Source organism: Oncorhynchus tshawytscha, linkage group LG22, assembly GCF_018296145.1.
Source record: "Oncorhynchus tshawytscha isolate Ot180627B linkage group LG22, Otsh_v2.0, whole genome shotgun sequence".
Lineage (NCBI taxonomy): Eukaryota > Metazoa > Chordata > Actinopteri > Salmoniformes > Salmonidae > Oncorhynchus > Oncorhynchus tshawytscha.
In genome coordinates, this window is record NC_056450.1 from 410,406 (window position 1) to 426,683 (window position 16,278).

General features: G+C 43.1%; 1 protein-coding gene across 1 annotated transcript in view; it reads right to left on the reverse strand.

The window, feature by feature from the left end:
- LOC112221569 (espin) overlaps positions 1-16,278 on the reverse strand; it is a 137,302-nt gene that overhangs the window by 90,065 nt on the left and 30,959 nt on the right. Inside the window, 3 exon segments of the mRNA XM_042304359.1 lie at positions 564-813; positions 8,011-8,142; positions 11,682-11,864. Coding sequence (XP_042160293.1) covers positions 564-813; positions 8,011-8,142; positions 11,682-11,864 — 565 coding nt within the window.

Consider the following 16,278-nt stretch of genomic DNA (forward strand, 5'->3'; position numbering starts at 1 on the left):
TGATTCACAAACAGATGACTTATCCTACCTGCCACTAGAGGGAAGCACTAGTATGGAGCGCTGTTGTGGCATCATACAAAGGAATGCAAATTGTTACATGGAATTTGTTCCAGTCTGATGAGTGGTGGTAGTTCCCACAATTGTTATGATAATAGTGTACACATTACCAAATCAAAAATGTCATGTTTGGGGTCACACACACACTCTAAAATTGGCTAAAGTGCAAACTGTTTTTCATACCAGGCAAGGGAAATCCTACAAATAGTGTATTCATAGATCCTGGCACCGATTGCCTCACCATAGCATGAACATGACTATTTTTTCCCCTGTGTAATCTTAACTATTATCCTTAATTCAATTTTCCTATAGTTCAATCCAGCTAGTTCAGAAAGTTAATGTGTGTGAGGGAGCGTGTGTGTGCACGAGTGTGGGGTGCATGTGTGTGTAATCTGGGGTGTGGGCTGGGGTGCGTGTGGGGTGCATGTGTGTGAAATCTGGGGTGTGGGCTGGGGTGCGTGTGGGGTGCGTGTTTGTGAAAGCTGGGGTGCGTGTGTGTGACTGACCGGTGGGGGCTCGTGATGAAGGGGGTGAGCCGCTCTGCTTTTCTCCCATGCTACACTGGCTGGAGTTGGCTGAGTCGTAGTTGGACAGGGTGCTGGAGGGCGAGCCCATGTCGAAGTGGGCCGGTTGCTGGGTCTGCCGCGACCCCGCTGGGGACATTGTGTTGTTGGGGGATGACAGGCCCATGTCGGGCTGCTTGCTGTACTCCAGGTCGGCCGATGGGTCCCTGGAAAGCACGCGGTGCGCCACACTCTGGATAAGACAACCACAATGAAGGGTTAACAAACAAGGTCAACCAGGAACCGGGGGAGGGCAACCTAACTTAGACTGAAAAGGTACATTTCCTGAAGAAAATGAGTGTGCTTGCTTGTCTTGGGGTGTGTTCAGTGAAGTCAAACATTTTGAATGTTATATATCGAAATGTAACAAACAGAGTTGACATGACTTCCTATTCTACACAACGATAATCATATCTCTTACACATGATAGAAATGTATCTTGCTCTACATACTCAAGTTGTACAACTTACTGTACAATGGTTCCTCCTTTAAAAGTTGCGTCACACTGCGAGACACCTTGCATGCTGCTGCAGCATTCTGTGGCACATTATGTATTTGTCAACCATTTCTTCTGTTACTGCAAGTTATTGCTAGTTTGACCACCAGAGGGCATCTTTGAGAAGCATTTGATAGTATTCCGTATTGGCATTAACAGAGACATGGCATTGACAGAGAACATTTAAAATGTTTTTTTTTGTAATAACATAGTATATGGGATTGATTTGAAGAAATTTGGCTTAATTAATTTGATTAATATTATGTTGTTTCTATTCAGAGATAAAAAAACAAAACCCTCAGGGGACAGATAGGCTGGAATGGAAAATATGTCGCTGTACAACATAGGTTACAGGATTGGAGAATTCTAAGCCTTCATTAGACAACTTTGTTCCAATATTTCTGAAAATCAGGGATATTTATTCCCATAGTAATTCATTATGGGTCCATAACAAAACTCAATATCTGCCATTTGAAATAATATTTTTTATCATTAAATTATTAATGAAATGTGTGTTTATTAGGTTACTGTGCAGTCTACAATACATACTCCAGTAAACATGGGAAAGTGCCTAATTCCTTAAATAAGGGAGAGCAGGCCATGTCTGTACTACAAAATACGGGGGGCACGCGGGACACCAGTGTTATTTCATAGTTGTGATCCTGAAATTAGTAGGTGTCCAAACTTGACTGGTACTTGCTTAATTAATTTGATTCATATTATGGTGTTTCAATTCCATGATAATTGAAAAACCCTCTGGTTTTCCGTTAGGATGGAACAGAAAATATGGCGCTGCACATTATCAGATTGTTAGTTTGTAAATTCAGACAGTTTCGCTCTTGTAGCACACACTGGACGTTCGGGCAGAGGAGTAGGGTTGATTTGAGTGTTCTGGCCTTACAACGGCAGTCAAGCACCCAAGCTAAAGTTTGCTAGCTACTTGCAGACACAAATGAGACTACTCTGACCATTTTACTCACCCTAGCAGAGCTGGTAAGGCAGTTTTCATGTTAACCGTTGGTGACTGTGCTGCTGGAAACAATTTAATTACGCTTTTTACCAACATTTACTGACCCCAGCCATATTCAACCTGTGTTGAGCGCTCGTAAATGAATTATTCTGCACTCTGGTACACTCAGACGAGCGCGCTCTGAAATTGGTGTAGATAGCCAGAGTGAATTTACAAAAAGCACCAGAATGTCCATTGGGAACGCACAACAACTATACCATTTCGCTAAGCTAAGAATGACGGGAATAATCATACCAATAAACGTTGGGTATTTAGATAGCCTATAGTTAATATACAGGCAAGTTTGATGTACAACTACAAATGTTAGGTAGTTCGCTAACATACCGGTACATACTGCTGTAATGATATCCTATGTGATTCGTAAGGACAGCGTAGCGAAAAAATTGTCAGCCAACATAACGTGTAAGGTAACTTATTTTAAAAGTCATGACTTTATTACATTGAGTAGCAAGCTACCCCTTGGTCGTTAGGACAAATCTGGTCTGTGATAGGATGAGGGTTTTCACATCTAGCTCAGCTATTAGACAATTCTTTAGTAAAGGTTGAATAGTCTATTGTTCAGCTATTAGCCTCCCTCCCCAACTTGCAACCAATTCTTGTTGTTTCCATCTCGTTTCTTTCCCTCTTCCACGCGTCATCATTCTCATTATGACGTTATAACTACTTACTTTTGGTTCCACTGTAATGTTTTGTCAGACATCTTCACCCAGGGACGGGTGGCTCGCGTCAAATTCGTCATTGGAACCACTCGATATGGTTGGTCATATGAAAACCTTGGGACCCAAATCCATAATGAGTGCTCTAACTCCCCCTTGTGGTGGTCTGGAGCAATTAAGCCGTGACGCTGGGTACCGCGGTGCAAGCTCGCAACTTTTAAAAGAGGAACCACTGTATCTACAATGCACTAAGATTGTTATGCAACAGAGTTTGCATTTACAAAAGTAATTACACAACCCTATGGAGACACCGCATGATGGTTGTGTAAACACCAGGCAGTGGGGAGATTTAACCTCTTGAAGCTAGGGGGTACTATTTTTATGCTTGGAAAAATAAAGTTCCCAAAGTAAACGGCCTATTTCTCAGGACCAGATGCTAGAATATGCATATACAGTGGGGAGAACAAGTATTTGATAACCGGCAAAATCGGCAGTTTCCTACTTACAAAGCATGTAGAGGTCTGTAATTTTTATCATAGGTACACTTCAACTGTGCAAATTAATTACTTAAAAATCATACAATGTGATTTTCCAGATTTTTGTTTAGGATTCCGTCTCTCACAGTTGAAGTGTACTGATGTATTGGCCTTTCTCCTGGTAGCGCCTCCATGCTCTGGACACTACGCTGACTGACACAGCAAACCTTCTTGCCACAGCTCGCATTGATGTGACATCCTGGATGAGCTGCACTACCTGAGCAGTCAGCTAAGTAATGGCATTAGCTAGCTAGCAAGAACAAAATGCGGCAGAATTAAAGCTTTCCTTAGCAAAAAACTAATTATGAAGCGATCAACCACAACCAGAAGATGGACAATGTCGGATATGCTGCTACCGATCCACCTCAGAAAAAGTCAAAGATCTACATGTTTCGAGAGGAGTGACTTCGTGAATTCAAGTGGCTAAGGAGGGATAAAACTACACACTGTCGTAAGTGTGGGGTAAAAGCAGCAGGGAAAACTTATTTTGCTTCTGGGTCCAGCAACCTAAAACACAAGTCATTGCTAAAACATAACTTATGCCAAAAGCACATCAATTTCCTGGTTCAACTTCCGGCGCCGACAGAGATGGCCGCCTCGCTTCGCGTTCCTAGGAAACTATGCAGTTTTTTGTTTTTTTACGTGTTATTTCTTACACTAGTACCCCAGGTCATCTTAGGTTTCATTACAAACAGCCGAGAAGAACTACTGAATATAAGATCAGCGTCAACTCACCATCAGTACGACCAAGAATATCTTTTTCGCGATGCGGATCCTGTGTTCTGCCTTACAAACAGGACAACGGAGTGGATCCCATGCAGCGACCCGAAAAAACGACTCAGAAAAAGAGGGAAACGAAGCGGTCTTCTGGTCAGACTCCGGAGACGGGCACATCGTGCACCTCTCCCTAGCATTCTTCTCGCCAATGTCCAGTCTCTTGACAACAAGGTTGATGAAATCCGAGCAAGGGTAGCATTCCAGAGGGACATCAGAGACTGCAACGTTCTCTGCTTCACGGAAACATGGCTAACTGGAGAGACGCAATCCGAAGCGGTGCAGCCAGCGGGTTTCTCCACGCATCGCGCCGACAGAAACAAACATCTTTCTGGTAAGAAGAGGGGCGGGGGCGTATGCCTTATGACTAACGTGACATGGAAACATACAGGAACTCAAATCCTTCTGTTCACCCGATTTAGAATTCCTCACAATCAAATGTAGACCGCATTATCTACCAAGAGAATTCTCTTCGATTATAATCACAGCCGTATATATCCCCCCCCCAAGCAGACACATCGATGGCTCTGAACGAACTTTATTTAACTCTCTGCAAACTGGAAACGATTTATCCGGAGGCTGCATTCATTGTAGCTGGGGATTTTAACAAGGCTAATCTGAAAACAAGACTCCCTAAATTTTATCAGCATATCGATTGCGCAACCAGGGGTGGAAAGACCTTGGATCATTGTTACTCTAACTTCCGCGACGCATATAAGGCCCTGCCCCGTCCCCCTTTCGGAAAAGCTGACCACGACTCCATTTTGTTGATCCCTGCCTACAGACAGAAACTAAAACAAGAAGCTCCCACGCTGAGGTCTGTCCAACGCTGTTCCGACCAAGCTGACTCCACACTCAAAGACTGCTTCCATCACGTGGACTGGGAGATGTTTCGTATTGCGTCAGACAACAACATTGACGAATACGCTGATTCGGTGTGCGAGTTCATTAGAACGTGCGTTGAAGATGTCGTTCCCATAGCAACGATTAAAACATTCCCTAACCAGAAACCTTGGATTGATGGCAGCATTCGTGTGAAACTGAAGGCACGAACCACTGCTTTTAATCAGGGCAAGGTGTCTGGTAACATGGCTGAATACAAACAGTGCAGCTATTCCCTCCGCAAGGCTATCAAACAAGCTAAGCGCCAGTACAGAGACAAAGTAGAATCTCAATTCAACGGCTCAGACACAAGAGGCATGTGGCAGGGTCTACAGTCAATCACGGACTACAGGAAGAAACCCAGCCCAGTCATGGACCAGGATGTCTTGCTCCCAGGCAGACTAAATAACTTTTTTGCCCGCTTTGAGGACAATACAGTGCCACTGACACGGCCTGCAACGAAAACATGCGGTCTCTCCTTCACTGCAGCCGAAGTGAGTAAGACATTTAAACGTGTTAACCCTCGCAAGGCTGCAGGCCCAGACGGCATCCCCAGCCGCGCCCTCAGAGCATGCGCAGACCAGCTGGCCGGTGTGTTTACGGACATATTCAATCAATCCCTATACCAGTCTGCTGTTCCCACATGCTTCAAGAGGGCCACCATTGTTCCTGTTCCCAAGAAAGCTAAGGTAACTGAGCTAAACGACTACCGCCCCGTAGCACTCACATCCGTCATCATGAAGTGCTTTGAGAGACTAGTCAAGGACCATATCACCTCCACCCTACCTGACACCCTAGACCCACTCCAATTTGCTTACCGCCCAAATAGGTCCACAGACGATGCAATCTCAACCACACTGCACACTGCCCTAACCCATCTGGACAAGAGGAATACCTATGTGAGAATGCTGTTCATTGACTACAGCTCGGCATTCAACACCATAGTACCCTCCAAGCTCGTCATCAAGCTCGAGACCCTGGGTCTCGACCCCGCCCTGTGCAACTGGGTTCTGGACTTCCTGACGGGCCGCCCCCAGGTGGTGAGGGTAGGCAACAACATCTCCTCCCCGCTGATCCTCAACACTGGGGCCCCACAAGGGTGCGTTCTGAGCCCTCTCCTGTACTCCCTGTTCACCCACGACTGCGTGGCCATGCACGCCTCCAACTCAATCATCAAGTTTGCGGACGACACAACAGTGGTAGGCTTGATTACCAACAACGACGAGACGGCCTACAGGGAGGAGGTGAGGGGCCCTCGGAGTGTGGTGTCAGGAAAATAACCTCACACTCAACGTCAACAAAACTAAGGAGATGATTGTGGACTTCAGGAAACAGCAGAGGGAACACCCCCATCCACATCGATGGAACAGTAGTGGAGAGGGTAGCAAGTTTTAAGTTCCTCGGCATACACATCACAGACAAACTGAATTGGTCCACTCACACAGACAGCATCGTGAGGAAGGCGCAGCAGCGCCTCTTCAACCTCAGGAGGCTGAAGAAATTCGGCTTGTCACCAAAAGCACTCACAAACTTCTACAGATGCACAATCGAGAGCATCCTGGCGGGCTGTATCACCGCCTGGTATGGCAACTGCACCGCCCTCAACCGTAAGGCTCTCCAGAGGGTAGCGAGGTCTGCACAATGCATCACCGGGGGCAAACTACCTGCCCTCCAGGACACCTACACCACCCGATGCTACAGGAAGGCCATAAAGATCATCAAGGACATCAACCACCCGAGCCACTGCCTGTTCACCCCGCTGTCATCCAGAAGGCGAGGTCAGTACAGGTGCATCAAAGCTGGGACCGAGAGACTGGAAAAACAGCTTCTATCTCAAGGCCATCAGACTGTTAAACAGCCACCACTAACATTGAGTGGCTACTGCCAACACACTGTCAATGACACTGACTCTACTCCAGCCACTTTAATCATGGGAATTGATGGGAAATGTAAATATATCACTAGCCACTTTAAACAATGCTACCTTATATAATGTTACTTACCCTACATTATTCATCTCATATGCATACGTAGATACTGTACTCTATATCATCGACTGCATCCTATGTAATACATGTATCACTAGCCACTTTAACTATGCCACTTGGTTTACATACTCATCTCATATGTATATACTGTACTCGATATCATCTACCGTATCTTGCCTATGCTGCTCTGTACCATCACTCATTCATATATCCTTATGTACATATTCTTTATCCCCTTACACTGTGTATAAGACAGTAGTTTTTTTTTTTGGAATTGTTAGTTAGATTACTTCTTCGTTATTACTGCATTGTCGGAACTAGAAGCACAAGCATTTCGCTACACTCGCATTAACATCTGCTAAACATGTGTATGTGACAAATAAAATTTGATTTGATTTGATTTGAAGTGCATTGGGGAAGGGGGCAGGAACAACATCACTACGTCTACTACCAGACAGCCGTATTTGACAGGGAACAAGCCAGTGAACAGCCAGCTAACTCAGCTACAGATTAAATTGAACACCGCTTACTGCATTGCCAAAGAAGAGATGGCTTTTACCAAATTCAGACCCATGTTACTCATGCAGAAAAATGATGGATTACAAATCAACATATGGAAATTAGTTTCACCTATATAAAATTGTTTGATGTTGCACTTTTGAATACAGTTATTAAAAAGTTGTTTTTAATTCTGTCTTGCCCACTCTAGTGAGTTCTGCATCAAGGTAACAGCTGATGACAATTAGGAATGATAGGACAGTCATTTGCAGTGAAAAAATAAATCTACATTTTGACTGGTGCTTCTTACTTTTGAAGTTCGGGGCAACAGTGCTACCAATGAAAAAAGTTAATTTAGTGCCCTGGCTGGAATAGACTTAATCATCCTCTCATCTAGATATCCCCCCTACCTACAAATTTCACCTGGGTTGTATTCATTAGGCACCAGTGGAAGAAAACGGACTACATTTAATTTTCTGTTGAAACAATTTCACTACAGTGTGTCCCGTCTAATGCATCCTGTGTCTCACCATGTTCTCAACAGTGCACAGGTACTTGGCACACTGGACGTGCCCGTTGTACTCTGCCAAGTCGGCCGACGAGAAGCCGTCCTGGTCCCGTATGCCCAGATCCACCCCATTCACCACCAGGATCTGACAGCACTAGGAGAGAAAGAGAGAGAAGGACACACTGAACGGACAAAACTTTATCCGTTCTTTTTAGGAGTAAGCCAAATGTCATCGGTAGGTTTGGCCGTTATCCAGATTGTCAAACCTTCATTCCGACATGTTGCTAACCAGGGATATTCGGTAATACTGGCACTGAACACAAGGGCCACTATTTTCAAGCCCCACTGACCCTCTGAATCCAAAGGTTAGCAATGCTAACAAGTACATGTAAAATCCCAAAGTGAATGCTAGCTAAATGCTAACATGCACATTGCAAACATTTTATACAGTCTCTGACAAACCACTCTCAGGACAGACGTCCCCAGATCAAAGTTATACAAGTAACAAAAAAAATGCTACTCACACAAAATAAATGTTTGACAGAAGGTTCTTGATCCAGGAGGGGATTCTCTGCTGTCACCTAGAGAAGCTTGTTTTTGCAAGAAGCTAACCACAGCTAGATAATTAGCTACTAAATTTGCTAACCAAATGCACAACTGCAGAGCATTTTGCACATTTTATACCGTTAACTTAGTCATATCTGGCTGGCAAACCTTTAGTTGTGAATTCCATACTGTAACTAGATCTCCTGGAGTGCTGCAACAGTGAGTAATCCGGTCTGTGACCGGTGAAATGAAGTCTGCTTTATCTCTGTAACGGCATTCTTCCTCTTCTGAAGAGGAGTAGCGAGAAGGATCGGAGGACCAATGCGCAGCGTGGTAAGTGTCCATAACATTTATTTTAAGATAAACTGAACACTATGAAATATAAAACAATAAACGTGTACAAAAACCGAAACAGTACCGTGTGGAAACAAACACCCACAAACCAAAAGTGAAACCCAGGCTACCTAAGTATGATTCTCAATCAGAGACAACTAACGACACCTGCCTCTGATTGAGAACCATACTAGGCTGAACTCAAAACCCCAACATAGAAAAACATATAGACTGCCCACCCCAACTCACGCCCTGACCACACTAAATAAAGACAAAACAAAGGAAATAAAGGTCAGAGTGTGACAATCACCTAACGCAGGTGTTCCCAAACTGGGATACGCACAATGCCTTTGGGGATACTCCAAATAAAAATGAGATTTTTTTTTTTCACATTTTCAAACAGTCCATTTATATTTTCCAACGAGGCTATACATTTGGGTGAGGTTTTTTTCCTCGCTTTAGTAGCCTCGTTTCACTGCCAAAAATAAAATTAAACCATCTTGTGTTCAGCGAAATAACAATGTCAAATACTGGTAGCCTAGTCAAATAATTAACATCCAATCACATTAACCATTACTCTCTCAGGGGAATTCCACTAATGGTCTGTATGTAGCCAAACATAGTTGCTGCTCATTTCATTTGCTCGAAAATGGATAAATGGTTAAAATAAGTAAGGCCTGAGTCCATAGAGACACAGACCAGCTCTACTGGTAATAATGCTACTACTACTAGGACATCATACTGCTACTACCAGCTCTACTGGTAGTACTGATACTACTACTAGGACATCATACTACTACTACCAGCTCTACTGGTAGTACTGCTACTACTACTAAGACACCATGCTGCTACTACCAGCAGTACTACACCTGCAACTGTTGACGACACAAGTTGTTCTGCTTCCACGACCACATCCAATGCTAGCATCAGTAATTCTACATTTGTTGTTAGCCCAGCTAGCATGGACACAGATGCAGCTGAAGAGCTACTGCCCCCTTACCCAGGAAAGCACTGAACAGACACGGACGTTGGACCATCGAAGAGGCGCACATATGATGAGAACAACATTGATTTTGGGTTCACTTATATTGGGAGTAGTGCCTTTCGTCAGCCACAGTATGTTATATGTGCAAAAGTACTCTCTCACAACTCAATGAAACCTTCACTCTTACACAGATATTTAGAAACAAAACATGCCAATTTTAAAAATAAACCATGGAAGTGTTTTCAGAGATAATAAAGATGACTTTCAAGGAGTATAAAAGCAACAGATACAGTTAATAAGAAGGGGCTAGAAGCGTCTTATATGGTGAACTACCGAGGGGCTAGGACAGGCAAGCTCCATACTATTGTGGAGGACTTAATTCTTCCTGCTGCCGCAGATATTACTGGGACAACGCTGGGGGAAAGGCCAAGAAAACTACACAGACAATATCTTCATACACTACTGTTCACAATGCATTAGTGACATGGCAAGAGATGTTTTGAAACAATTACTGCTTTGCATACAAGCCAGTGAATTCTATGCGTTACAGCTGGATGAGTCAACAGACGTGGCGGGCCTGGGACAGCTCCTGGTATATGTCTGTTACGTTTATGTAGGGTCAGTTAAGGAAGACATCCCCTTCTGCAAACCACTGGAAACCAGGAGAGTTTTTAAGTACTGGACAACTTTGTGACATCAAATGGACTTTGGTGGTCAAGATGTGTTGGTATCTGTACTGACGGCGCAAAAGCCATGACAGGGAGACATAGTGGAGTGGTAACGCGCATGCAAGCAGTTGCTCCCGACACCAGGTGGGTACACTGCAGCATCCACCGAGAGGCTCTTCCTGCCAAGGGAATGCCTGACAACTTGAAAGAAGTTTTGGACACTACAGTGAAAATGGTTAACTTTGTGAAAACAAGGCCCCTGAACTCTCGTGTATTTTCTGCACTATGCAATGATATGGGCAGCGACGATGTAACGCTTTTACAACATACAGAAAAGTGCACTGGTTATCAAGCAGAAAAGTATTGACATGTGCACAGTATTATGTAGAGCCATGTCCACATGGAACTCTATTCCATATCAGGTAACTGATGCAAGCAGTATAAAAATACATCTTCTAGAACAGCGGGGACTGTGAAGAGACACGCTTACACATACACATGATAAGACACGCAATCTACACACACACATGGATTTTGTATTGTAGATATGTGGTAGTAGAGTAGTGGCATGAGGGCACACACAATGTGTTGTAAAAGGTGTTTTGAAATGTAATGTCATATTTTAAATTATATATAACTGCCTTAATGTTGCTGGACCCCATGAAGAGTAACTGCTGCCTTGGCAGCAGCTATTGGGGATCCTCAATGAATACAAATACAGGCATGCGGCTCATACTCATAGCAAACATACAGAAACCAAAAATTAGCAGGTGAACATACTAACAACATCGTCAACGAGAGAGAGAGAGAGATGGGGAGAAGGAGTCAGAAACAACTGCAAAAGAGACGGAGGAAGAGAGAGACAGTGACAAAGACAGCAACACAGACGAATGTCAGCTCATAAAAAAAAATAACTGCGTCTATCTAACCTTAGGGAGACAATATCAACTTTCCGCTCTCACTCAAATGCATGGTGTAATGGGCTCCCTGTGCAATTTCTGGATTTGTATGAAGTTACCTGTTCGTAATTCCCATTCCCCTTGCTGTCTTGACTAGCCTCACACACAGCCCTATACGGTGTCTAACCCCATTGTCATGTGTTCTCCTACAGATCCCTCCCTATGTACGGTTATAAACTGGCAACCCCCCCACCACACACACCTCCAGCTCCCCGTTCTCGGCGGCATCGTGTAGCGGCGTTCCGCCCCAGCTATCGGTGATGATCTCGCCACCGTGCAGTAGCAGCCAGCTGAGCACCTTGGCATGGCCGCGGCTGGCGGCGAAGTGCATGGCCGTGGCACCGTCACCGTCCCGGTCTGACAGGCTGATCTCTGTGAAGCTCATCTGCAACGGATAGTAGAGGCTGAACAGTATGTAGCGCCAGCTGCCATTTGGTTCGGTAACACTTTGTTAGTTGGCTCCCCTTAGTTTATAGATGTTCAACTTCCCACCAACAAATTGGTATCCATTAACCCTAACATTAAGCATTCTCTATCAACCATTGGTAGTGGATGGGTGTTGCTCTGTAGACTAAAGAGCTTTAACTTCTTTGGTGTAGGGGGCAGTATTTTCACGTCCGGATGAAAAGCGTGCCCAGAGTAAACTGCCTGCTACTCAGGCCCAGAGGCTAGGATATGCATACTATTAGTAGATTTGGATAGAAAACACTGAAGTTTCTAAAACTGTTTGAACTATGTCTGTGAGTATAACAGAACTCATATGGCAGGCGAAAACCTGAGAAAAATCCAACCAGGAAGTGGGATATCTCAGGTTTGTAGTTTTTCAAGTGATTGGCTATCCAATATACAGTGTCTATGGGGTCAGGTTGCACTTCCTATGGCTTCCACTAGATGTCAACAGTCTTTAGAACATTGTTTCAGGCTTCTACCATGAAAGGGGAGCGAATAAGAGCTGTTTCAACAAGTGGTCAGGCTGAAAGCCTTTAGTTTAGTCACACGCGCGCCTGTGAGCACGAGCTCCGTTCCCTTTCATTTCTAAAGACAAAGAAATTGTCCGGTTGGAATATTATTGAAGATTTATGATAAAAACATCCTAAAGATTGATTATATACATCGTTTAACATGTTTCTACGAACTTTAATGGACCTTTTTTGACTTTTCGTCTGGACTTAGTGTCCGTGCCTTGTGCATTTGGATTACTGGACTAAACAAAAAGGTATTTGGACATAAAGATGAACTTTATCGAACAAAACACACATGTATTGTCTAACATGGAGACCAGGGAGTGCCATCTGATGAAGGGTCAAAGGTTCGTGATTAATTCAATCACTATTTCTGACTTTTGTGAGCCCTCTCCTTGGCTGGAAAATGGCTGTATGGTTTTCTGTGACTAGGCGCTGACCTAACATAATCGCATGTTGTGCTTTCGCAGTAAAGCCTTTTTGAAATCGGACACTGTGGTTGGATTTACAATAAGTTTATCTTTAAAATGGTGTATAATACTTGTATGTTTGAGGAATTTTAATTATGGGATTTCTGTTGTTTTGAATTTGGCACCCTGCAATTTCACTGGCTGTTGTCGAGGTGGGTCGCTAGCGTTTCTAGCGTCCCACTTGTACCGGAGAGGTTAAGCACTTAGATGGAAGGGGATTATGTAAATCAAATGTGTTATTGTTGTGTATGTATGCGTACATGTATGTATCTGGTGGTGAGCTGCTAATAAATGACTAAAACGCAAGTCATTGTGTGCCATTTCTACTACAGCAACAATCATTCCTGGTTTTCTGGTCAAATGTTGCGTATGCATGCATGCATACAAACAGTATTTTCACAGGTCACCCCCCAAAGCCAATTCCTCCATTGGCTGCCTTTCCTTCCAGGTCTCTGCTGCCAATGACTGGAACGAATTGCAAAAATCACTGAGCTGGAGACTTCTCATAATTTGCTAAAAAATTCATAAAAAATCCTACAATGTGATTTTCTGGATTTTTTTTCTTCTAATTTTGTCTGTCATAGTTGAAGTGTACCTATGATGAAAATTACAGGCTTCTCATCTTTTTAAGTGGGAGAACTTGCACAATTGGTGGCTGACTAAATACTTTTTTTGCCCCACTGTATCTCCCTCACTAACTTTAACCACCAGCTGTCAGAGCAGCTCACAGATCACTGCACCTGTACATAGCCCATCTGTAAATAGCCAATCCAACAACCTCATCGAATTCATCTTGTGTACATCTATCACTCCAGTGTTTAATTGCTGAATTGTAATTATTTTGCCACTATGGCCAATTTATTGCCTTACCTCCCTTATCTTACCTCATTTGCACACACTGAATATATACTTTTTTTCTAATATGTTGTTGACTGTATGTTTGTTTATTTCATGTTTAACTCTGTTTGTGTCGCACTGCTTTGCTTTTTCTTGGCCAGGTCGCAGTTGTAAATGAGAACTTGTTCTCAACTAGCCTACCTGGTTAATTAAATAAAGGTGAAATATATATTTTTAATTCAAACGTACTTTGGTGCGAAAAGTGCAAATCAATCCGAAGCATGGAGGCCTACACACCTGACTCAGTTACACCAGCTCTGTCAGGAGGAATGGGCAGAATTCACCTAACTTATTGTGGGAAGCTTGTGGAAGGCTACCTGAAAGGTTTGACCCAAGTTAAACCATTTAAAGGCAATGCTACCAAATACTAATTGAGTGTGTGTAAACTTCACATGGGCATGTGATGAAAGAAATAAAACCTGAAATAAATCTCTACTATTGTTCTGATATTTCACATTAAAATAAAGTGGTGATCCCAACTGACCTAAGACAGGGAATTTTTTCTAGGATTAAATGTCAGGAATTGGTAAAAACTGAGTTTAAATGTATTTGCCTAAGGTGTATGTAAACTTCCGACTTCAACTGTATAAAGGTCCCACAGTTGACAGTGCATGTCAGAGCAAAAACCAAGCCATGAGGTTGAAGGAATTGTCCATAGAGTTCCGAGACAGGCATGTGTCTAAGCACAGATCTTGGGAAGGGCACCGACACATTTCTGCATTGTTGAAGTTACCCAAGAACACAGTGGCCTCCATCATTCTTAGATGGAAGAAGCTTACAACCACCCAGGGCCTTTGTCACAGATCTAGAGTTCCTCTGTGGAGATGGGAGAACCTTCCTGACGGACAAAAATCTCTGCAGCACTTCACCAATCAGGCCTTTATGGTAGCGTGGCCAGACGAAAGGCACTCCTCAGTAAAAAAGCACATGACAGCCCTCTTGGAGTTTTACCATGAGAAACAAGATTCTCTGGTTTGATGAAACTAAGATCATGCTGTTGGGATGTTTTTCAGCAGCAAGGACTGGGAGACAAGTCAAGATTGAGGCAAAGATCAATGGAGCAAAGTACAGAGTTCCTTGATGAAAACTTGCTCCAGAGCGCTCAGGACATCAGACTGGGGTGAAGGTTCACCTTCCAACAGGACAACGACCCTAAGCACACAGCCAAGACAACGCAGGAGTGGCTTCGGGACAAGTCTCTGAATGTCCTTGAGTAGCCCAGCCAGAGCCCAGACTTGAACCCGATCTAACATCTCTGGAGAGACCTGAAAATAGCTGTGCAGCAACGTTCAACATCCAACCTGACAGAGCTTGAGAGGATCTGCAGAGAAGAATTTAAGGAACTCACCAAATACAGGTGTGCCAAGTTTGTAGCATCATACCCAAGAAGACTCAAGGCTGTAATTGCTGCCAAATGTGCTTCAACAAAGTACTGAGTAAAGGGCCTGAATACTTATGTAAATGTGATCAGTTAGGTTATTTCTTTTTTTAATTAGCAACCATTTCTAAAAAACTGTTTTTGCTTTGTCATTAGGGGGTATTGTGCGTAGGTTGCTGAGGGGGAAAACAATTTAATCAATTTTAGAATAAGGCTGTAACGTAACAAAATGTGTATAAAGTCAAGGGGTCTGAATACTTTCTGAAGGCACTGTATCTCTTCAATTTGACTAATAAGTAGACAATAGGCTGTTATGTAATGTGTAAAAGGTCAAGGGGTCTGAATACTTTCTGAAGGCACTGTATGTCCTTTATGGTTAAAATGGTACTAAAGTACATGTAGGTCTGTGGCATCATGCCATTTTGTCAGCTGATTATTGGCATGCAAAAAACTGCCAATCTCATGGTAATTGACCCTTAATTAGCATAAACATGTTAAGCATCTCCAAGCCTCCACTCATACAAGCCACTGATGTGCCTTTTCTAACATCTACATTAAAAAATAAAAAGTATTTTAAAAAATCTATTTCATAATACACCATTGCAATAATCCCATTATTTTAGGCAGGTCTAAAGAAACATGACATAAATGTATTTCAGAAAAACAGAAGGCCTACTGTATGTTATCTGGCTATGGGCCATAGGCTGCAGGCTTGTTCAATTAGCAGACAAGATATGCAACCAGTCCTGTGCCATTATTTTATCGTAAAAATAATATAATTGAAGTGAATAAAATGGAAAAGGACATTTTATATACTTTTATATATTTTTATTCTGGAGCGAGTGCGCATATGAAGTGGCTGTGTTGAGCGTAAAAGTGATCATTTCAAACAACTCTAAATCTAACATATAGAACCGATTTGGCAACTTCAGTTGTGAATGATACAAACCTTAAAATGCCTTATATATATTTATATTTTTTTTTTTACACCTTTATTTAACTAGGCAAGTCAGTTAAGAACAAATTCTTATTTTAAATGAAGGCCTAGGAACAGTGGGTTAACTGCCTGTTCAGGGGCAGAATGACAGAATT